Raw genomic sequence first — 25,304 nt, forward strand, 5'->3', positions numbered from 1 at the left:
GGTAAGACCCCTGTGCGATTAAAAACAATCACTCTTTCCTATTTCAAATGCTTAGCTTTGCTGCAGATATTTTATAGTTTGCTTTGGCTCCAGATGTACATTTTACAACCAAATTATGCATCTCAGGATATAGAAAAAGTCATAGAAAGCTTTACATTTAAAATAAGTATAATTACATTTTGGTAATTAATGTCAGAGCTTCTAAAGTGGTCACTGGAGTTGCAAACAATTTTTTAATGTTTTTAAGTCAAGTCTTTAAAATTATTAACAATATTTCAGCCACTTAAAAGTATCGATGGTCAAGACAAAGACAACATTATGACTAAAAGAGTCTAACTAGCTGGTCACTGTAACAGAATGAGTAGAAATTATCTTCACATTGCATTAAAACTCTTACTGGCTTCATCACACAGAGGATGAAGCCTTAGTCAATAAATTCATGTATTTAAGTCTCTATGCTATCCACGAATACTCTTCAATAAATGCATTAAATATGGTCCTAAAACTTTTTCTATCCAAACTAAAAAGCCTTCTATTTTCTAATAAAGATTGTTTCCTAACACAGAATAATAAAATTTCATTTTTAGCAGAGAAGACTTACACTGCATATGAATATTTGCATTTTTCAACTTATGACTTACTTTTAATTAACCAAAACAAAACAAAAAAGGGGGAACTGTTTTAGCCTTTTTGATCATTGCATGTAGAAGTTTCTACATTATCTGGTCTAGTGACTATACTTCAAGCAAAGATGAAAAAAATTACATCAGTCTCGCTGGGTGGCTTGCATGCCATTTTCTCTAGTCAACACTGTGGGTGGCCTGCTCATGTTAAAAGTAGTCTTTGTAAAATAATTGTTATATCTAAATAATGTTTAAACTTTGTTGAAATTTTGAAGCCTTGATGTAAAAAAAGTTTTGTCAGGACATCTATTTCCACCACATACTATTCAGCATAGAATACTTTAATCCATTAAGTAGAAATGCACAATGAAAACAGTTAGCTGCACATTTAAATACAGATCACGGTTAAAGTATGATTTTTCTCAAGGTTATAAGAAATGATTGTTTTGTAAATCCTTCTAGTAAAAAACATTTTGTTTGTTTGATTTTATATGTTTCTTGTGCATTCTTTTAACAGCCCAGGAGCAACATGCCATACCTGTGAATTGATGTTATATTCACAAAGTTTTTTGGTTTTTTTTCCTGATTTAATGTAAACCTTTTTTAAAAGGTAATTGGCAACTGCAGGAAGATCACAGTGAATTCTATTTTCATCTCCTTATGAAATTCTCAATTCAGGTAAATGATTCTACTTTTTTTTAGGGGTACTTTTTCTGTTTTATAAGGAATTGAAATATATCAAATTACTTAATAATGTATTAATGAAATTCAATACTTCATGTCAAACAAGTCTATCTTTTTAGAATTAAAATATTGTAAAATTTCTTCCCTCCTCATCCCTCCAAATTCTTTCTACAATAACAATCTTTATCTCTTGATTACTGATGAACCATCCATGGATAAAGTTTCAGTTCTTATATTGACTATTATGTTTTCAAAACGGATGATTCATCTACAGTGCATGAATTTTTTTACTTCAAAATAAATCTCTAGTTATTTAACAGTTGTCTGTCTTAGAGCCTGACAAAAATTCTACATAAAGGAATTTGATTTACCTCCCTTAATATACAATTCTTCATTAAATTAATTATATGGCACTGTATGTTTTTAATAAAAAAATTTTAACAGCTTGTTTAGTAATTAAATTGAGCAAAAATTCCAAACATCTATAATTCCAGCTAAAACACCAAACTGTTCTTTTACTATAACAAGCCACATCAATTCAAGAATTTGGAACCCTCTTAACATGCATTTAGATGCTATGGAAAACATGCTCATTTTTAAGGGTTTGTAACCCAGCTCACACAACAGCAGTTGTCTCTCAAAACATGCACCTACAGTCCATAAAATGCACAATTCAACTAAAGAATTAAAGTCATCTTTGAAAGCCGTCTCTGCTACTCATGGATTATGGAAGCTTTTCAATGGTCAGGCAAGAAACAAAGCTTTGATCCTAAACTACTTTGCATAATATTATTTACTCTTTTTAAATCTTTGTATTTCTACTTCCCTGCCTCCCACCCATCATGACTTGCAAAGTATCGTGAGGAAAAGCAGCCAATTCTTTTTATAGCAGAGCGAAACTTCAAACCACTCTGAAGTGTCTGGCACAAGTTCCTCTACCGTTCCAGCTTGAAAAAGACAGCTTGCATTGTCTACATACAGAGTTCAGCCACCATTTATCAAATGAAACAGTAATTATATATTATAGGTAAATTTGTCTTATATAAGTGCATATAGGAAAATAACACAAACCTACATTTTTGCTTTTTTATTTAAAATCTGTTACATGATTTAGTACAAGGGAAAGTGCACTCCAAGGAATCTATGCTTGGAGCATGACATGGCCTAAATACAGAGCACTAAGGATTGCACTGGAAAATTTCAACAAATGGTTCCGTTCTCCTACCTAGATGTACCAAATATTCTGCACACAGACACATGCTACAGTCTTTGTATAGAGGTGTGAGGCTTTATGCTGTGTTTTTTGGTGATTTTTAAATTTTTTGGCAGTTTGTTTTTTTTTCATTTCAGGCATCAAGATGAGGGAATAACAATGTTCAAACTGCACCTTTATTGTGAGCATCAAGGAATCCTGACTGAAAAGGGCTAAAGCTGTTCACAAAACCCCCTGCTTTCTTTGTGCTCCCCACACAAACACACATACAGTCACTGCTTTCTTCATACAAGAGAAGAAAAACAGTGAACTTCCATGTCACTTTCTTGATTTCATAAAACACAGTCAGACTTTCCAACACTGAGTCAGCTATCTGCATGTCATTCCTGCTTATTGATACAGCACTAAGGGAAACATCCCTTCCTCTGTGAAAAAAATCACAATGAAACAAAGTAAAATTATCTTGGCAGAAGTCCCAGAATTAAAAAAAAAAAGAAACTTTTTTGATCTGATGAAACACATACCAAACTGCAGCAAATTCAAGCCATCTCTCTCAATGCAACCTTACAGCTAATACAGAGAAAGAGAAAACAACATACTGACAGCTTTTCATGGTTTCTAGAAAGAATGCTTATGCCAAATAGTCTAAATGCCAGCACATTAAGTGAAAAATATCCTGTCAATAGACCTTGTTTCTGCAAATATCTTATAACTGGGTTTTTTTCTTCCTTTACTTGAACATCTCACAATCCAGGTATTTAGCTCAGCTCATCCTTCTACACTTCTGTCTATCCATGTAGTTCCTCTGTTTTCCTCATCCACTCAAAATCACAAGCCAACCAAAATTAATAGAAAGTAAACACTTAAGAACATCTTTATTTTGACATTTATTTGCTTTGTTATCACCAACACTGCCAAAAGTCTTGGCAACCGCTTCTACTTAATGCATCTTTTAAAATATCACACCTTGGAACCACTATCACCAAACAGGGAAGGGACGAGAGACTGTTTTCTACTTTTTACAATATTCCTAGGAAAATATTAAAGCCTGTTAGAAAGTCCAAAGTCCATAAATAGTTGCTGCTGGAAGGACAAAACTCACTGTTCAGGACATTCTCCAGTTTTTGCGTCATGGATCCTTCTACTTTTTCCGTTCCATCCGCTTCCAGTTTTTGATGGATTGCTAGAATAAAGAGTCTAGTTAAAATGCAGAACATTTTAATAGGTGGGAACACATTACATCAAAGTGACACTTTTAAACATTTTTAAAATTAAAAATAAAGTGTTATTTTTCTCTTTAGACACAAAAAAATACAAACATGCTTCATGGCAGCAGAGCCTAGTGGAAGACAGGCTTAGAGCCAGACACTGCAGAATTTTAACCATTACTTTGACACAGACTTCCTGTATCTTCTTGAGCAAGACAGTAATGCTTAAGGGAAAAACCCACAAACATATGGACAGAATAATCTGTTAGTTATTATAATCTAAATTAGCCATCTTGTACAGGTATTAATTAAAATTTGTATTGTGAAAAGTACCATTTAAACACATAATACTTCTGCTTTGTAAGTCACAGATGTCCCAAAAAGAAATTACCAATAATTTAAGGGTAGAAAGGGAGTCACTGGGAATCTGGATGATCCCAAAATCAAGTGCTAGAACATTCCCCCATCACTTCTCTTCATCTATAAAAAGGCACTCCTAAAATACAATTTAAGAGTTTCTTGAAGCATTCACCATTATCACAATGTTTCTGTGTAATTTTGCTCAAAACAACAGGAAAACAGAGGAGAGGTTTATTTTTTTTATTATGGTTTTTGTTTTAAGATGCTATTTTTCTCCTGTTCTAAAATGCCAAAATCCCGATTTCTTATTTCTGTGTGGTATTACTAATGGAGGAAGAAATGCACAGTGCCAGCACTGATTTATTATTTTACTATAATTTACTCTCTTTCACAGAGAGGGGGAGACTTACTAGCACAGCCTAATGACACTATCTTATTCTGAAAATATGAACAGTGAATGTAGCGTAGGTAGTCCTTTTTTCTATTTCCCCTCTATCACACAGACCTCCTTCCCACACAGACCTCCTTCCCTCTTCTACTGTTCAGCATAACCAGCACAAACCAGTATTTTTCTCTTTTAAAGTATTATTCCTGTATATATGCAGCACATATAAAATAAGATTTCCCTTTCAAGTTTTTAATCTGATAACGTGTAAAATTTGCTCTATCAAATAGCCATCAGCTGCTATTGCTTCAGATATATTTGAGGCTTATAAAAACCTCCTACTGCTTTCTGCTGGTTCTCAGTAGAATGGACTGAAGCTAAACTACCCTTGAAAACAATGATACCCAGTGCTTTGAAAAAAAACAAGTAATGATATATTTTAGTTCAAAACACAGATACAGTTCTGAAAGCAGCCTCTCAATTGTTCCAGTTTATCTTGCTCCAGTTTGTATGGCAGAGCAACCTAAACTCCTCAGCTGGATTCTTTTAAGGTCAAACAACATTAGAAGAAGAACTCCAAGACTACATCTGATGTGCTCAAAGAGATACCTGGAATTCAATCCACTGGGTGAAGTTTGAACTAGATCTGAAATATTGCCATAAACTGCACATACCATGCATACAGAGATGCCATTGCCAACTGGTTTCCTCTCCAGTGCCATCCCTGTTTGCTCATGCCATGTAGATGCAAGCAAACAAGTCAACATGGACAGAAACCCTGGGGCATCAGTCCTACTGTAAGGAGTGAGCGAGGGTGGCTATTCTGAAAGAGAATGGCCCTTTATAGTCTCCAGCCTCTTTCAAATGAGGAATTTCCATTGGGGGGAGGTAGAGGAGACAGGTGTGTAAAACCAGTGTGTAATTAAAAAAAAAAAAAAAAGAAAAGAGATAAAAGAAGGAAAATTACATTATTCTCAAACACCCAAATTTGACCCTTAAATCCCTTGATCCTACAAAAAGAATTACAGGAAGTCTTGCTCTCATGAAAATACAAGAGCAACTCTATTTTCATTCTTAAAGTCATCAGAGGGGAAAAAAATCTAATTAGGACACCATATTTATTAAGATAATCAATGCTGAAATGAAACTGACAGATTTTTGGGGCAGAGATCTATCTATCTATCTTAGAAAATGCTGTGCTGTTAGCTGCACATATTTTGTGTGCAATGGGGACAGCACTTACCAACAAGAATACTTCTACAATTTTGTAACAAAAGCATTAGTGGCTCTACTGACATGATTCCAATTCTATATATCATTTTCAGTCAGAGGCAGCCAATTATTGTAGTGCAATTAACTTTACATACTGAAAAGCAAGTTCAGCAGAACAGCAACCACAACATAAACAGACATTTTAAAGCCAAATGTTGCAAGTACTATTGGAATCACATCAAACTGTAATGATTTAAATTTACATATTTTGAAGTCATTCTATGAAACATACTTTTGAAAGATACTTTAAAAATAGACATGGATAAAAATCTAAGTTACACAGGTTAGAGGTTTTTAAAATTTAGCATTTTGGAACCATTAATTACATACCATTAATTGCTGACCAATGCAATATCATGTAGCTTCTGAAGGGGGCACACCTAAGCATTTCCAAAAATGAACTGTAATATCTAAACCTCTATCAAAGCATACATACTGGCAACAAAAGTTAAAACATGATGAGGACTTTTTCCTCATACATAAGTTTTGGAAGAGCACTATCTACCATGTTAGTACCTTCAAAAAGTCTTAATATGTAGCTTCTTATTATGAAGGCAGCTTATTTAGAAATTATGATGATATTAAAATATCATGATCTTTAACCAGTTGCTGAAAGCAATTCTCTTTCTCATCTCCTTCAGAAAAGAACATACAATAGCAAATACTACTCCCTCCTCTTCCTTTTAGAAGGCAGAAAGTAATTTCTTTTCATATTGGTAGCTATTCTGCATAGCAACCTGGAAAACAGTATTCAAGAATCTTAGTTTGAAAATTTTGATGTTGTAAACCCAGGAAGAATGGTTCTATTAAATCAGTTCAAAATGCACTTTCAGAGAGAGAAAAGTATGTCAGTGGGGAAAAAAAAATAAAATAAACCAAGGTGTTGAGTTTCAGAAATGTGGAAAGCACTGCAGAGTACAGATAAAGGCATATTAAGCATATAGCTAGGAGTGTAAAAAAAAGGCATTTTTGAACCATTGTCTGAAATAAGGTATTTTAGGACATTCTGTAAAGTCTAAACCTACTTAAATTACTCTGTGTTCACACAATAAATTTGTTATATTTCCTTCTACATGTTTAAGCTACTTTGTTTACTGTAATTATTTTTACACATGATATTCCGATTAAGCAATAGAGAGCACATTCATTGTGTTCCAAGGCTGAGTTACAAAAGAAAAAAAAGTCTTAAGTTTCCACAGTGAAAAAGGCTTTCTAATAAAGTCTGAGCTTACTCCATCTGCATCAAATGATTTTGAAAGTGCATGTTCGTTCCATGGAGGCCAGACAAAAAGTCGTTGATTTAGAAGTTTAGACAAGTGAAACTCTATGCAGTCAAGAAAAGTATCTGTAGACCTCATCTTTGAAAGGAATCTAGAGATAATCAAGTTATTTTTTTCTCTGAAAGCACTAAATCCATCTAATAATGGGAAGATAGTGTTTGGGACAACCTGCTCTCCTGTACCCAAAGCGCTTCCTTTTGCTGGATCTAGCAGTCACACAGCTGCAGGGCAGCTGCAGTGAGATAATCTGGTGCAAAACTAACTCAGTAAGGAAGAAATGTTGCTTTACTGATCAGTGAGCTTGCCTCAGTGGGAGCACTGCAGTATAAGGAAAGGTGCATATGGCCAAGGGAAGGTGGAAAGACATCCTATTCTTTCCACACTACCAGTACTTGAGATTACCTCCAAATGCAACTTCTTACTCTCAACTCATCAGTGGCTGCAATAAGAAGAGTAAGGAGAAAATTTTAGGTCTTTGAAGGCTTGAAGTAAAGGATGGATGGGATTTTTCTTGAACTGCCAGTTACCCTGGATTTACCTGACACCAGATTTACCAGAAAAGCAGTTGGAAACCTAGGAGCATCTGTTTTTAGGAGCTTTACTGTAAGAAGCATACAATAAATAAAAATGAGGAAAGGCTACATCTGGATGCTTCAACTAAGGCCAGATAATTAACTGAATTTTGTATCATCTTTGCCAGTAAGTGTTCACATTTCCCTAAGTCAGGATATTTAAAGGCTTGCAAACTTCACAGCTGCAGGCAGATACTGATTAAAAATAGTGCAGAAACTAAGTTCAAAACTCATAACCTCTAACTGCAACTAAATACACCAGAACACATGCAAGGTTTAATCTGGTAAATAAGCCAATATACAGGCTTTGTATTAAAATAAACTGCAATTAATTCATTGCTACTTGTGTTGAAAACAATCTTATTTAATCTAAGAAAGGCTATGGGGTTTTTTGTTAGATTTATGGTAACCGTGAATCTAGTAAATTAAACCACACTTGCCAGGATCACACAGCTTTTCATTTGCAAATTTCATACTTGATTTCCTTATTAGACATTTTTAAAATGTATTTTGAGATAGGCACCAGGCTTGGCATTCTCAAAAGTTCCTCAGCCTCTCAGCTCAAAGAAACACAGATGAACATTTTCTACCATTTTCTGACTAAAGGATGACTAGAAATGCATTTGGCATATCTGAAAATCTTACTCATTTTCATAGAATCACAGTTAAAGAAAAAAGTACTTGAAATAAATCACATCCTTTTAGTCAGATGAAGAAATCAGGAGGGGAAAAATACAAGAAGTGCAAGGCCAACTCAGAAAAGTATTTAAGATCTGATGTGGTAACTAAGAACCTGGCACCAAAGAACAGTAATGGAGGAATGAAGAACATGTCAGAACATAGCCAGGATTCATGCCTAATGCATGAATAAAAATGCCTTTCGTTTCCTTTATGGGAAAATTAACAATGTTTTGTAATTATAGCAAAATATAAGAAGGTCATTGATGAGGAGAGCATCCCTATGTAAGGTAAAATCTGTTCTGAATGAATTTAACAGGACTGCAGGACTGCATATAAAGAGGAAAGCAATAGAGACAGCATGCCATGAATGTAGGTCCTAATACATTACTCTATGAAAATCTAAAAAAAAAAAAAAAAGTAGTAGTTTTTTTCCTTTGGCCACTGGTTAATAGCGCTAAGTCTAAGTTCGATTTGGTCATTCCTGCAGTGCCCCTTGAGAATTCTAGGTATTTTTGTATTGGCATAGCAAACTCAGCTTTGTTTTGGTTAACGTTATTAATCCTAGCAAAAATGACAAAATATTGAACTAAATGCAGTATTGTCTTAAGCTGCCTTTTTGTGTTTTGTTTCTATAGCATTTACTTCCTCAAGCTTGTTTATTTAACACAGTGGAAAAAATTGAAGAAAATGGACAGAATTAACATGATATTTTAAGGTAATTGAAGCACAGTGCTAGGAAGGGAGGCTTTATTAATATATAAACCCCAAAAATTTTAGTCTAAAAACATGATGAGACCAGAAAACTTGTTCTCAGATAGATTTATATTAAAGCAAGTCTGATTTCTCTGGGCAAATATCTTGGAAATAGGCAGGAAAATGTGGCTTATTATTCTGCCTATGGATGCACTAAGAATTCCAAGACTGGATCCAGGCCTTTGCCAGAACACTTCAGAATTAAACAGTACAGAAAATGCTATTCTCTCTTTACTTTCTAACTTTCTGCCTCTGTGAAATGTAAAAATAGTAAAAAAAAAGAAGTTTTTAAATGTTGCATTTAAAAGGTGGTATGGAAATCAAAACGGAATAATGTAGTATGAAATAAGGGGGTTTCATGGCTTGCAGGATAAATCTGGATCAAATTTAATCATAGATAACTTTTTTGCACGCTTGCAATCAATTGTAGAATTAGCTGTTTGAAAATTGGAATTGCAAAATGTATTTCTCTTTCTACATGCTTTACTATTTTTCAAATTCAAACAAAAGAGTTAACCTACCTAAAAAAAAACAAACAAGTTCATAAAATATGACAGCCACACAGTAACTATAAGCCCTCAAAATTACATACCTTTAGAGAAATTCTGCCAGTAATTAGCTCACATCTCTAAAACAGTAACTGATGAAGAAGATACATGAGCAGCCAGCATAAAAGCAGAGCTTGGGCAGAGAATTTTCGCTATGACCTGTGACAATAGCTGCTGTTTCCCACATTTTCTAATCAAATTTTCTCTTGCTTGAGACAAAAATACCCCAACTCCCTACACAATACCATGCTAGGATCTGCACCAAAGGAAAGCTGAGTCTTTTATCAACTGTGATGACTTTTCCTTTTATAAAACTGCATTAAGGTAACAACCGGTGTGCTACAAAAATTGACCCTAAGAACTGCACGAAGAGGAAGCGTTCACCCGAGACTAAACTATCTACAACCACTTACATACTTTATGGCACCCCTTTGTCAGGTCATCTTTCTCTAAGAATACATTTCTCATTTTAATGTTTCTCTTGCTATCTAGTGGTGAAAGATCAGAACACAAGTTTTCAACAAGCAAAATTAAATTAGTTTAATTTAGCATGGCTATTTTTAGAATGCCTAATTTAGCACATCTATTTTTTCAGTTTGAATGCTGAGAAGGTCTATAAATGTAAGGAAAAATATGAAGCAATGACAGTATTTATCCTTCTCATTCAGCTTTTGTCTCTAAGGGTAGCACAAAGATGATTCAAGTATTCAGATAGGAAGACCCACTTGGAAAGCTGGACAGTGAGCAGAGAGCATATCAGCTATTGCTTCATGATGACTACATGGAGGCATGATCATAATTCTTAACTTGAAATAATGTAATTTGCACCTGCTGTGGGGCACACACATGCAGGGGAACTGCTACTCTGAAGTGACTGGTATGCTCTCAGATATGTATCTGATACATGCAGCATCATTTTTTTGCCAGCTTGTTTCCATGGCCCTATTCTTTCTTATGCTCTAAAAATGTTCATCTTTGAAATCATTAGCTGTAACAGCAGAATATTCTTACCCTGCAAAGACAATATTCTATCACTTGAAGTAGGAGGAGGAGGATAACATTAATAGACACACATCACACAGAGAAGTAGAAACACAACTATTCCAGACATTTCAAGTCACCTGTACAACATTTAGGTAGCAATCACATTTGATTTACTCAGATTACCAAAAATCCATACTATTTGAAAAAATATACATGAGAGTAAAGTAAAGCAAAAGTGTGAATTAGATTTGCTACAAAACAGCAATGTGACAACAGCAAAACCTGGTATACCATCCCAATCCCATGTTACCAAGCAAAACCAGTCATGCACTAGCCTGCATGGCTTTTTTAATTGGAAAAAAGAAAACCATTTCAAAATTAATCATCAATCTAGTTTGCAAACAGAATCCCTAATGAAAAATTGGGTTGGCTCTATATAATCTCTTTAAATTCAAATATAACAAAATTCCTCAAAAGTTTGAAGTGAAGGGACACATTTATGACAGACTAGCATCAGTTTTTAGCTTCTCAATTTTCCAGTCTGACTCAGAATTGAATATAGTTTAGGTGATTTTTTTGTTTTACTTTAGGAGAAAATGAATTTAACAGACATAATAGCAGCAGCACAGCCTGAATCCAACCCTGGATCACTAACATGCTCATACTAGAATGAGCCTTAGGGAATGAACTGTAAAAATAGTCTACAGAAAGAAAAAAAACAAAACCAACTAAAAGAAGCAGGCATTGGCCAGATTAGGATCATTTCAGCCACACCATCCTAGCTTATGTATTAAGAAAGGTAGAAGACAAAAGGCCAACTATAGTCCAAGGTCCCTATCATGCAGGTATTCCCACAGGCCATGTATCTGAATGGGAGTAAGAAAGGGACAAAAGGAACAGTGCTCTAATAGTCAGCAGTGCTTCTTTTGTACGGACTTCTTTCTGAAAATCACAAAAAATGTGTTTGTAGTTGTAATTGCAAAAAAGACTGTTGCCAAGGCAAACTAGAGAGCCAAATCTAAACCTCAAATTGGCTCACAATATCTGTGTTTTAAAGACATTTCACCATCTTCTTTACCTGCCAAGAGAGATGTCGTACTTACATGTTTTGTATAAGTGAGTGACTGGAGTAGTCATTTCACTATTTTTTTCCTGTCATTTAAATAAGAAGAAACTGCAGCCTTAGGTTCATTGCAAAGAGCATTTCAGAAAAAAATATACTGAAAAAAAATTAATTTGCTGACTTTCCTAACAACTTCTGTGTGGGACCTGATTTGCTCATGATGGTAAAATATGTCTTGACTAAAAACACTTAAACAGGCACCCTTTTAGGAATGCTACTTTCTAGGCTGCAATTAGAGTTACAGGAAATGAACCAGCTGAACTCCCCGACACTGACAAGTAGGTCAAGTTGAGATAAACCCTGCTCCCCTCAGCTCAGTTTACAGCTCCCTTCAGCTGACGAAACAAACTTCCTGTTGAACATCTCCTCTGCAGAGTCACTGTCAAACTGTCAGCCAAGCTAACAGGCAGAGAGACATGGGGATCTGATAAGGTTATTCTATTTTCCCAGAAATTAAACCAAACAAGGATGGGTTCTGGTCTATTCGAGCTCTTATTTTCTTAGCAAACAGCTTCTAAATCACAAAATACAATAAACATCTAAGGACTGTTTTTTATGCTTTCCGTTGCTTATTTATGAAAATATTAATAGTCATTTAAATGTGTAATAGAGTCTGATAGTGAACTTAAGATCAGACAGAATTTACTCATCCTAACTAATGAAAAAAGCTGCACAATAATCAGTAGTTCAGGGTTTCCTTAATCAAGATAAATATACATTTGCAACAAACACTGTTAAATGTATATGAGTTTTAAAAAGCACGTATAAAAGGTGTAGGCGAGTATGAAGTAATTGGAGAAGCAAGTGTTATACCTCCTAATGTGATCCTCCTATGAGAAGTTATCCTGTACTAATTTCGGGAGACTTAAGAGAAATAACTGCTCACAAGTAGCTCTGTTCTATAACTACAGTGCAACAGACCAGCATTTTATGAAGCATAACCACTGAGGTTAGAAGATGTGTTCTAAGATATATGAAGGGGAACATTAAGACTCTAAATTTTTGCCCTCAAAAAACCATATCTTTAGAAAATAAATTAGATTTTAGAAATCTTCCTAAAGCAAGAGAGTTAAAAAATATCTAAACCAAAATGAACTAGCTCAGAAAATTTAAATCATATTGGAAGACAGACAAAATGTATTCAGAAAGGGTTTTCCCTTAAGTCACTTTTCATCTGTGACAGTTGTATGCTCAGCATCAAATAACAAAAGTTTGCAGAACAATGGCTATGTCCTTAAGAGTCTGTGCTGAAACAATTGTTCAGCTTTCAAATATAAACTACTACTCACTTCAGCTTTGTTGAAACCCATACAAAATCTAGTTACACTTTTTAAAGAGAAAATAAGACATAAAAATTCACCCTTAGGTGTGTAAGGGCAAAAAAGTGCCATCACATCATCTTGCACAATCACTGTCTAGCCAGATTATATTTTTAATGTATTGTTCTTTTGTTAAAAAGCTTGAATTTGATAACTGCATAATGAACAATTAACGGGCGGTTTGTTTGCTTGGGGGTTTTTGTTCGGTGGTTTGTTGTTGTTGGTTCTTTAAACTCTACATCTGAGCTGTTTCTCTAGAACAATGCTAATAATGCTTACTCTTAATGCTCAGCATCTTTCATTTGAGAAAACTATAGTAATCAAATGTTCTGGAGAAAGCTTTGACATTTGGCAATAGGGCTGGATGATGGCACCAAAGAAGTCCTTTTTTTCTTCCTGCTACTGGAAGCAAAATCCAGCTGAACAGTTGATTGTACCTATCACAAGTTCAAGTCTTAAAAAAGTTATGCAATTTTTCCAGCTATATTCTTCCAAAAATATCCTGCATCAGGAAGAACAGGCAAATACATAGTTCTGCATTCAAAACTGAAATTCATATGCAATAAGAGTGGCTTTATTGACTGAAAAGAAGCAAAAACCCTTCTGCACATGTACTTAGGATGACATTTCAACAGAGAAATGTGTATTAAAATGCTAGAGAAGGCAGCTGTGACCCATACTGCATCCTCATTAAGTGTTCATCAACAGTATCAAGGCCATTCTTCCATGATACCACTTTAATTCACTGTATAAGCTGAAAGTCTGCTTCCTTTTAAGCACTAAGGGGAGATTACTGAGGGCAAGCCAAAGCCAAGCCATATTGGTATGGTCACAGACAAAAAGTGACATCGAGAACCACTCGAGTCATCCCATGTTTAAGTTCATAATTTAGCTAAAGGACTGCACTGATAAGCCCTGATTTTAGGTAAAAATAACACTGATAAAGGTAAAAGACGAAAAACAATATTACAGCTTATAATTTTTTTAAAATTGAGACTATAGTAGCTAATGAAATAAATGAGCTTGCTTTCCCTACCATTCTTTTATTAATATTTCTCACTACTTGCTTGTTGACCTCCTAATTTATCAAAAAATCAGTCTCCAAAGGCAAAATGCTACTAAGAGGTGGAACAAAAGAAAATTACTTAATTGTGCTCAGCTTTTCTAAAACCTCACAACATTTACGGTTTGCCTTATGTTTCTTCAAATCCTACTACTATTTGCTGACCCAAAAAATAATCTTATAAGGTAATACTGTTACCACTACTTTTTCTCCATAGTAGCAGCTTCTTGAGAACAGAACTCTCAGTCTTTCAGCATATGTGATATTCCACATGCAAAGCAGATTTGGTTGTGAAAAACAAGCCACATTTCAATATTTATTTGGGATTATGTTTGAGACAATTTAAGAAAAAAAAACAGAATTTCAGTATTTTCAAGATGTATATGAATTACAAGGAAAGCCTATTATTTTTTCCTAGCATTTAATGAAAACTCAGCTTAAAAAGGTGAAACAATGCCAAGTAATGGTTCTTCTTAGAGTCTTTTCCTATGAGTACCACCACATTCTTCAGATTTTCTGCTAAATTCTTCAATACTTTTGTTACTGAACCTTGTTAAGATTTTGGCCAAAGGGGTCAATGACCAGGATGAATAATCAGCATAGTGGTAAATGACAGACCTATTGGGGATGGTTTCCTGGGCACTGCTGCTCTCTCACCCAGACCAGAGCCTCACTAGACAGGACTACAGTAGCCCAAAATGAGGTTCAACCTGCGAGACATTTGATGCTTTAAGAGTATGCCTGTGTGTGTCTATGTACAGTAAACATATGTACATATAAATGGCAACTGTGATCATCTCACTAGTGTGCTGCATTCTGCCAATGGCAAGCAGAACAGAAAGGCTCTGATTTCCCAAAGTAACAAGTGTCTGGATATTGATATAAATATTAGCATCTCATTGTTGAAAAAGGCATCATAAAATCCAAATCTTTTCTCTTGCTACAGTTTGCAAGCCATCATAATATTAACTCCAGTTTAACACTTCTTTCTTGCATTTGTGTGCTAAGCAATTTGACATCTTTTGCAAATAAACCACATCAATCAGCTAGCCAGTTCTAGCTTGTGACCAACACAGCACAGATTTTGGGCTCATTATACAGTTTTAGTACAGACCGTGAAAAGAAACAGTATTTTTAGTATTAAATTCAAACATATATGCACATATTTTCCTTTATACTGTACTTAGTAAGTGCAAAGCATCTTTACCTGACAGAGCATCTTGTGCTTCAAAAAATGTGCTGAGACCTCCTTTGACATAAGCTAGACTCCCTTCGTTTTTCTTATTGGCTTGTTTCTTCAAATTCACAACAGCTGTTTTGAGCTGATCAAAACTGAAAACAAACAAGAAAACCTCAGAGACATTTAAACAATAAGGTCAGCTAATAAATAAACAGAACAAACTACTCAGAAAATAAAGCCACTTACTTTCAGAACAACTAGTAGGGGCAAAATAATTGCTAATGAGTGTGCATTTCAATAATGAGAGTTGATTCTTAGTCTAAAGATCTCGGTATTTTGATTTCAACCCTAAACAGGAGGGCTCCTATCAGTTGTGATGGAAGAGATTTCTTCATAATAACAACCTGGTCAAGATGTTTCTTCTAAACATGCAACATTGCTCTTACTTAACAGTACTATATTAAATAGGTGACAGTAGAATTCACTACACATAGTACACAGTAGATTAACAACAGATGTTACAAGTCTCTTTAATAATGGCATTTGTTTAATTCTGCAGCTTTACTCACAATCCTTTCTCACTTTTGTTTCTGAATTCATTCAATATTTTTATGTTGGTTTAGACATACAATTCAGAACTGAATACAATATTAGTTCAAAAAAAAAAGAAAAGCTAAAAAGATTCCTGCTTTATGAAGGTATGGTTTGATATGCAATCTGCTGAAATATTTTTGAAAGACATTTCATAGGGCAATATTAATTGCCAACTCATCATTGTTGTTGTGTGGTAGCTTTCTTTTTTATTTGATTTTCCTAATATTTCTTCATTTTTGCCTGTTTACATTTGATTTCACATCTTTACTTTTTGCAAGCACCTGCAATTAATTGAGAAGTCTTATCTTGTGAATAAGTCTTTATTAAAAAATTGTATATAATTTTTTTGGGTTGATAATGATTAATATGACCTCAGTAGTTATATTACTTCATTAACTATAAAAACACCACAATGAACAAGCTCAGAAATTCAAATATAGCACATGATTTTCATACTTAAAGTCTTTCTTCCTAGCTGCCAGCCAAAGCTATCTCACTAATACAAAAAAAAGGGAACAAAAAACTGCACTACACTTCTGTGAGGAGAGGGATCAAGGAAGTAGAAAACTAAGACATAAGACAATTCCATCAATATTCTGCCCATTTTAAAATGAGCTGGTATACAAAAACACACATTAAGGGAACAAACCAAATTTTAGCCCAGGCAATGAGAAGGCTATCACCACCTGCTGGGAGACAAAGCACACTGGTGCATTTAAAAGTGCTTTTCTTTTTATACTGATGATGTCACAAAATTTTGCCTAATTTTCTGTTTCCATCTGCTGGACAGAAATAACATTACTCATTACCTGGATTGGTCCACTTGGGCATATGTGAAGAACTTACCAGAAGCATTTTCAAAATAATGAAAATCTGTACAGTTCTCCTTTTAAGCACTGTTTCATGTTACCTGATGATCTCACAGCATGTCAAAATAGTTTATTTTTATTTAACAGGATATTGCCAGGATTAAAAGAATTAGTAAAAAGGATGTTATACTGATTTCTTAAAAAGAATATCCTGCAATGAAAAAACAGATGTAAGCTAACCAAAATGTCAGTGCACCACACATTTACCATTTCCAATAGCTAAGGTTATGTAGAGGACAAGAACTAAACCCCTGCTGTGTTTCCAGAAAAACAGCACAAATTATATGGGATGATACTTATACAATTCCAGAATATTTTTAAGACTACACATGTTGAATTGGGAAAAAAAGAAAAGTAACCAAAACAGTTTTGCTGCTTTCTTATTTAAAGAGATACTTATAGTTAGATTCAAAACATAACTGGATTCACCCTACCCTCTGAGCCTGTTGATCCCTGCTGAGTTTTACACTGCTCTTGGACCCTCAACACTAAGATTTGGATTTTATAAACCAATATAAATGGAGTTAATATGCAAAAAACTCCAGCTTTCATTTAAAAGTACAAGTTAACACTTTTTGTGCCATTGGATGGAGGAGATCATTACTTGAAACTGTTGACATGCAAAGACACAAATTGATGGGATTTTTTCAGCAGAAGAATGAAATACTTAAGCTGATACTAGACAAAGTGTTAAAAATGGTTTTTCTTTTCTAAAAGCACCTAACTCATTCAAGCTGTATGGCCACCAATATTTATCCTCTTCTGAGCTTGTGGCTCAGCTCTCACATCTTTCTTACAGCAGCGGTCATAGGTGGGCAGAGCACTTCAACTGCAGCTTCAACAATGCCAAGCAGAATAATCTCATATCTTACCTAACACATTGCTGGTGATACACCCCAGAAGGTGATTTGCACTAGACAGTCAACTTTTACAAACACTGGATTGTCTTCTGTATGACTGCTTTCCAATCCCAGGTGTGTACTCTCCTGTCTGCCTTCCCCACACCCCTTTGAGTCTTGAATTCAACTATTTCACAATTGCTACAGCCACGGCTGCCACTGGTTATCACATCCCCTGCCTTGTCTGCAGGATCCTACTCAGAAGAGTAGCACCCCTGAAGGCCCACACTGCAGCTATGTTAGAAATCATTCCCAGAGCTGCTCACAAGCCTCCTAGGATTGCTGCCCCTCCTGTAAATATGAAGGGTATTAAAATCTTGTACAAAAATCAGGGTCTGCTCTCTGGAAACTTCCCCAAGTTGCTTAAGGAAGATTTTGTTCACTTCCTCATGCCACTGCAATGTCACCCATTCCAGACTGCTGAACAAGATCTCAACCATCCTGCTCCATAACAGGGCCCATATATTTATTCCAGCTGTTCTTCACATGAAGGTCAAGTCCCTCTCTTTTTTCCTGGGTATCTTCTTCAGGTATCCTCTTGCTATCCATCCCAAAATACTAGGTACATCAGCTATTCCACTTTATTCCAGTAGTATGTTTGTCTAATTCCACATGTCTCTTGCTTCTCAGAGAGCACATAAGTGTGTAAAGGCACTTAAGACGCTCCCATTCTCCCACCCCACTTTTTCAAATTAATTTCATTTCTCACTAGCAGTCTTTTTTCTTTAGTCATGGACCCAGCTACAGAAGAAAAAAGTGCTGCTTTTGAAATGAGGGGTATAGCCATCTGCGAATCTACAGGATGCATCCCTATTACCTGAAGCTTTCCTCTTCACACATAAATCAAAGGGAATACCTAGGCTCCAACATTTTTCACTGTTGTCCCCAGTCTGCAATCACTTGTGATCTGTTCTGTATCTCTCTGGGCAGTGTCACTGGTGCCCACATGGATGAGCAACAAAGTGGAAACAGTCTAAGGGCCAAACATGGAGAAATTTTTTTACAAAGACCTACATCAAAAATTGTTTACTCTTTATCACTTTATCTCCTAATTTTTTTAAAAACTTGATGATCCCCAAAGTTATCAGATTCTGACAGACATAATTAATTTGGAATGACTCCTCTTAGTTACTTGATTTCAAAAGATCCTGTCACTATACTGTGTATTAGGCAATCATGTTCTCTTGCTGTTCTGGCCCTTTAGAGTACCACCATTTTGAGAGGAAATTCAAGTATTTCCCAAGCAGAGTAATGGTTGTTTCTGGAGCTTTAAAAACCAAGTATCCTCCCACCCCCAAAACCAATACCTACCTTACTAGTAGGAAACAAAACTAAAACAATTTGTAAAGTCATATTTCCCTTTAAAATACCAATTGGAGCATCTAGCTGAAAACAAGAAAAGAAGCTCATTTTCTCTATTAAAAATGGCTTCCAGTATTATGTCAATACATAGCAGATAAAAGTTTTGGAATTCAGTGGTACATGCAAAAACATATTTATATAACACATTAATGTAAGTACATACTGTGAACTGTATTTCTAAATTAAGATCTTAATTGCCAAGATTTTAAGGGATTTACCTCAAAGATCCTACTGTAACATTTTCCAGAAGTGTTAACTACAACTTAATTGATACAAACAATTTTAGTAATCTGTTCAGTGCCCATAACCTGTGTCTCTGTTCATGACTTAACACCTGGAGCTTCCACTCAAGACCATGCTAACTTCTTGATTTCTAAAGTTTGAAGAAAGACAGCTTCCATCTGATATTGGGGGTTGGGGATAAAAAAAAAAACCACCCAATCATAAATTAGGTCTGGTTAAAAACAAGGTCTTAGAAGCAGATTAAGCAAATTGGTTGATTCAAGTTTCAGGCCAAGCAGACACCCCAGAAACAACTGTGACTATGTGATGTAAATGCAAACCACCACTGACACATCTACTGCATAATGAAATACCATCAGTGACTTGCATTTAAAGCAATTACTTATATGACAGCAACAAACCTTGTTGTTGAATGATTCTCTATCAGGTACCAGGCAGCAGAAAAGTTTTCACTTGTGAAATCAGCACTCATCCCAGGAAACAGCAACTCTAAATCTTTTTGAGGAAATCTGCCCCTGAAAAATGAATATTCATTTCTTCAGTGAAACATAGCCTTGTAAACAGTTTACAATTAAAACATTCACAAAAAACCCCAAACTAACAACAAATACCAAATCACCTCCCTATAAGATGGGAACATTAACTTGTAACTCACCTTGAAATTAAACCTGCTATTACTGACACACGTAACGTGACTGGGAGAGACTATCTAATTAAATCTATTCTAATTAAAACTAATTTCACAATTTTGATTTCACTATTACACATAAGACAGAAATGTTGTCTGTACAAAATGCTTCTATTTAACTTTAAAATGGCAGGGCATGAGAAGTTTGGCAGCTTGTAAATTATCTCACACAATTATTGTCTATTGATTCCTGAGCAGCAGAAGTCAGAGAAACATGAAAGGGAGATACACAGAATATACTTCCATTATATACAAATACTGGAAAAAGTATAATACTGAGTTAAAATAATTCTCTTGCAAAACAGAACGCACTGATCTGTTTGTGTGTGGTGACACTGATCTGTCACCATACACAAAACAAAGGAAAAACAGACTTATCTGAAGAGGCAGTCAGCAGGTTCTCTAAGTTTTTACTCAGTCTTACTTTCTACAAATGAAGAAACCATGTGAGCCAATTCCTTGTGAAAACAGATTCTCTACAACAGCATTTTTAAAACTATAAGTAATTTCTAAGATACTCATCCAGAAGATTTATTCCATTTACTTTAAGTCTGCGTAACAAAAATATTTAAAGCACTTTTTGATGAAAACACGACAACCTTTATCCCTCGGTCTGGACACACACTCAACACTTGGCCATGTTCATTCCACTATGCACTCAATACATCACCAGGTGCACTCCCTCCTCTCATCTTCACCACCAGCTGCATCCCGTCTTCCGAGACTAATTGTAGCAAACAAATTCACTTGTGGCCAGCCCTAAATGGGTCAGTCAGTTGGACTAGATGGACTTATGTCCCTTTCAAGTGAAATATTCTCATCTATTCCAAAAATGTACTGTTTTCCAGTAAAATTTTTCATTTTTGGATCACAACATCCAGCTCAAAAGACAATGAAGTCCCTCTCTGATGCTCACAAGTTAGGTGAGCTTTGCTATACAAAGTATACGGTAAGCAAATGAAAATCTGCCATTCTTTGCATTTGAGAGCAAACTTGAGTGGGAGTAGCAATCCAGAGTCAGTTATAAAAATTACATTTAATACACAGGAAAAGCCATTTAAATGGACACAAAAGCAGTGATTTGTTAGTTTTAGGTTTTTTTTGTAATCTAAACATGTTTCAAGATAGCTAAAGCTGTTTTTATTACAAAAAGCAAACAGCAGATTAAGTGAAACAAATCTAAAGGCGGGCACATTAAAAAGTACAATTATATAGAGAGGAGTTGTTTCCTGGAAGTTTCTTTTCATATCCAAATGGCCATTAGCACAAGCAGGTACAAAGGACCTACGTACATAATGACATGGTACAGAAGTCTTTCATCAGTAGCACCTGATTACAGCAGGGGCATTGAACAATACTTTTTAAAAACCAGAAAAAAAATCAAATGAGATTCAAGGAAAAGTGATGACAGATATGAAAAGTAGAGATACAGGGAAAATAGTGTGAGAAACAACTGCAGCAAGAAAATGAGGGTCCCAACATTTGCCTGTGTTCAATGAAAAAGTGATGATGTTGCAATAAAACTTTAGGACATAAGTAGTAAGATTCAGGATTTTCAATGACCTTAAATTTCATGAATGACAGTAAACAGAAAATGCTGATGGGTGTAAGAAGAAAGTTTCAATTGATTCTTCATTTAAAGACAATTTAAGATACTTTATTTTGCCTTCAAATTAGTCAAGAGTGCCCAGAAGGAACATGAACTTGAAGGATAGTACTTCACATGTGATACACAGTACAACTGTACAAAAAAGCATTTATATTAGATCCACACATGAGGACATCTTTGTGGACAGCTGCATTTTTAATGCTAAAAAACAAAATCATGAAAACAAATTTGAGGTTTCACGAGAGACTTGGACATTCTGTGCAAGCACTATTTAAGTGAATGCAATCAATACAGAGGTGGAATTTCACTCATTTTTTCAGAATTTCCATGTATGTTCTCCAAAACCAAAAGAGACAGATATAACACAAAAAGCACACACACTCAAATATACCAATACCAAGAGAGACTTGTAATGAATTACTGCAAATGAATCTTGTCTACAGACAGAGGGACACAAATAAGGATTTTTTTTCAATTTGATGTTTGGCTGCCTTGAAAAGTTATAGGAGGGTTTTTTTACAGCAGATGTACTTGTATAAAACCATAAATTAACGATGCTTTTATCTGTGCAGACATATTTTAGTCTGCACAGTCATTATTTATAGTCACAACAGACTAGAAACATGAACGTGAATGTGTGAGGTATGTTAACAATATGTTATACTGTACGGTTTAGTACCCTTATTTTTATCATACATTTTACCAGTAGTTTTCCCACTAGCAGATATGTTACAGCTTGCTACATACAGACTTGCTACAGCTGTCTTCAAAATGAAGTGCATACTAAAATGCTCAAACTGAAAGCAACTATATTTGTAGAATGTCTGGCCAGATGCATCTAAAAAGAGACTGACTCCACGTACACACAAGTTTGTTTCATTTACTTCCATTAGTAAATTAAATAAGTCAGGTTTTGGAAGTTTTTCTCATGAAAACTTGCTTACCATTTACTTATAAACAAGCCCATTTATGACTTGAGAAAGTATTTCTGGTTTATTCTTTTCAACATTACAGGGTGAAGATGAACCAGTAGCAAAAGCTTAGATCATGATGGCATGCAATTAAACTGTAAATCATTTCTCTGTTGATTTGCTCATTATCAAGAATCACTTCATGAAGAAGTCATCATTGTAAGAGATACTGGGAACCACAAACTGAATCCAGAAAACTTCAGAAAAGGAAGAGTGAAGCTTACCACCCTTGACAACCGTAAGTATTACAGTACCTTTACTATTTCAGCAAACATACACATACTGGATATGTATACTAGTATTTTCTGCTTGGCACACAATTTACCTAGAATAGAACCAGATCTGATACTAGATCTATAGTTAACATTTTAATATAGTCTTATTAATGCTTCAGCAACAATTTTAAATACAAAAGAATTTGAGATTTCACATAGTGGTTATATTAATGAGAAGTATAATAAAAATACATTTGGTTACAAGCCACGATACACTTTCACTTCCCTCAAACACATGCTGAGTACAGTTAATAGCATCATACAGTGTTAGATGTAGTGGTCCTTGCTTCCATGTAAAGGTCATGCACATTTGTTTTGGATTCAAAACATGTGTTCAATTCACTTGTACCACAAGTGCCTATCAATAGAAGTCCCTCCTTGCACTACTCCAAACTTCAGGTTCTGTATAGACTAATAGCAATAAACCTAATTTAACAGTACAGGATACATGGGCTCTTACAAATCTACAGAACTTGTGTCCATACACAGCATTTACATTCTCCAGAGATTAGCTGGAAATCTCCATGGGTAATCACAGCCTCGAAGCAGTCACAATCAAATAAGAACAACAGGATACAACAGATACTGATTAACAAAGCCTGACAATGAACACAGTTTAGTAAGTAGTAATTTTTCTGTAAAATTTGTTTAGTTCCCAGAACTTCAGAATCTTATAGTCATAATTTCAGCATATATGACCATATTTGCAGATTAAGTGTGCATCCCAAAGCAAGATATAGACACCAAAAGGTAAATTGAAGCTCAGTTCCATAGGAGTTTCTAAAAGGTCAAAAGGAGCAACTTCAGATAAACACAGATTCTGAATAGCAATCAGCCATAAACAAGCTCCAGCTAGAGCTGCTGTACACTCCCCCCTCTGTCTGGTACCAGTCAGACTCCTTGAAGCTGGCTTTGTACCAGCTGTACTGTGTTAATAATGCATGCAAAAAGATCAGCGTAAGGGACACTGGTGTAGACTAAACACAACAAATCAGAAGGTGTTAACAAAGGTCTCTCCAATAGCAACAAGGCAAGGGTACTCTGGCAATTCCTTCCTAGTAGCATTGGACTCATTAGAAATATGAAAACAAAGTGGCAACTGTATTTTAGAACTGGCAGAATGTGGTAAGAGAAATCTACTAAGAGATTATAGGCTGGGTGCTGCAGCTGATGCATCAATCTAAGAAACAGTAAGTGCTACTTTATTTTTTAATATCACAAAGCTAGGACTATACTGTAACTCTCTTTTGCAGCTTTCAGAATTTTTTTGCATGCATCTCTGTGATCAAGTTTCCACACGCCCATCGCATTCAATGATGAAATTTACTGCATTTCCATACAAGCCATTTGAAAATAAACATCTCAGCCTCCAGAAAGTATTTTCCTATCTCGTGGTAGCAAGCTGACGTTCACCATTAGGTGGCAGCGCAAGATCATCTGTTTCCTTCTCCCAAATGAACTGTTTTGGAAGCTGGCGTGGGAAGAGGGAAGCATCTGTATTGAGTGGGTGGATACAGAAGTATGTGGAATGTACTTAGCATGTCAGCCTTTGCTTTCATGTACGAGATGGATCCACCAGAGTGACCTCTGCTACATGCAAAACAACAAACACTATTCAAAAATTTTCTAACCACCACTAGGTCTGACTGATGTTACTGTTTTGCAGAGAATTAATTTTCTTAGTCTGACAGAGTAGTTAGAGGAGTCAGGGAACCCTTGGTTAAACAAGGACTTGTCATGCAGGAGGAAGAAGTATGTGGTACATCGGAACAAGCGATTCATTCACAATTATCATGTAGATCTAAATTTTCCATCAACATATTTTACCGGTGTCTACGAGACATATGGTTCTCTCCCAGAACCATACAGAATTCTGAATCATCTTGTGTTACCAACCTGCTTTTGTAACAGCTCTAAATTGTTAAAACCAATCAAAGTACTGCCACATTGCTGCTAAGGTCAGAATTTTCACACCAAATTCCACATTTCTCATACTGAGACAACTACTCTGCATACTTGTTTTGCTTCCTGCAACCTATCCTGGAAAAGCTGGCAACCTAATGCTTGGACAGGTGTACCCTTTGCTGGATTAAAAACTGGATGGCCATGCCTAGAGAGTGGTGATGGAGATACCTCCAGCTGTTGGATGGTCAGTACTGGGGCCAGTGTGGTTCAGAATCTCTATCAATTATCTGGACAATGGGATTGAGTGTACTCTTAAGTTTGCAGATGACAACAAGTTGGGTAGGGCTATTGATCTGCTGGAGGGTAGGGAGACTCTGCAGAGGGATCTGGACAGGCTGGATTGATGGGCTAAGGCCAGCTGCATAAGGTTCAACAAGGCTTAATCTTGCTTGTGCCACAACAACCCCAGGCAGCTACAGGCTGGGGGCAGAGTGGCTGTGCAGCAGCCTGGCAGAAAAGAACCTGAGGGTGCTGGCTGACAGCAGCTGAACATGAGCCAGTGTGTGCCCATATGGGCAAGAAGGCCAACGGCATCCTGACCTGTGTCAGCACTTGTGTGGCCAGCAGGACCAGGGGAGTGA

General features: G+C 35.6%; 1 protein-coding gene across 2 annotated transcripts in view; it reads right to left on the reverse strand.

Annotated features, from left to right (window-relative positions):
- The window catches only part of EXOC2 (exocyst complex component 2), a 147,573-nt gene that overhangs the window by 76,405 nt on the left and 45,864 nt on the right, over positions 1–25,304 (reverse strand). For both annotated transcript variants that reach the window (XM_036402437.2, XM_036402444.2), the window contains 3 exons: positions 19,617–19,730; positions 15,276–15,400; positions 3,623–3,703 (listed from right to left, as the gene is read on the reverse strand). In XM_036402437.2, the coding sequence (XP_036258330.1) occupies positions 3,623–3,703; positions 15,276–15,400; positions 19,617–19,730 (320 nt within the window). The remainder of the gene's footprint in view (positions 1–3,622; positions 3,704–15,275; positions 15,401–19,616; positions 19,731–25,304) is intronic.

The sequence above is a fragment of the Molothrus ater genome, chromosome 1 (assembly GCF_012460135.2).
Source record: "Molothrus ater isolate BHLD 08-10-18 breed brown headed cowbird chromosome 1, BPBGC_Mater_1.1, whole genome shotgun sequence".
NCBI classification, from domain to species: domain Eukaryota; kingdom Metazoa; phylum Chordata; class Aves; order Passeriformes; family Icteridae; genus Molothrus; species Molothrus ater.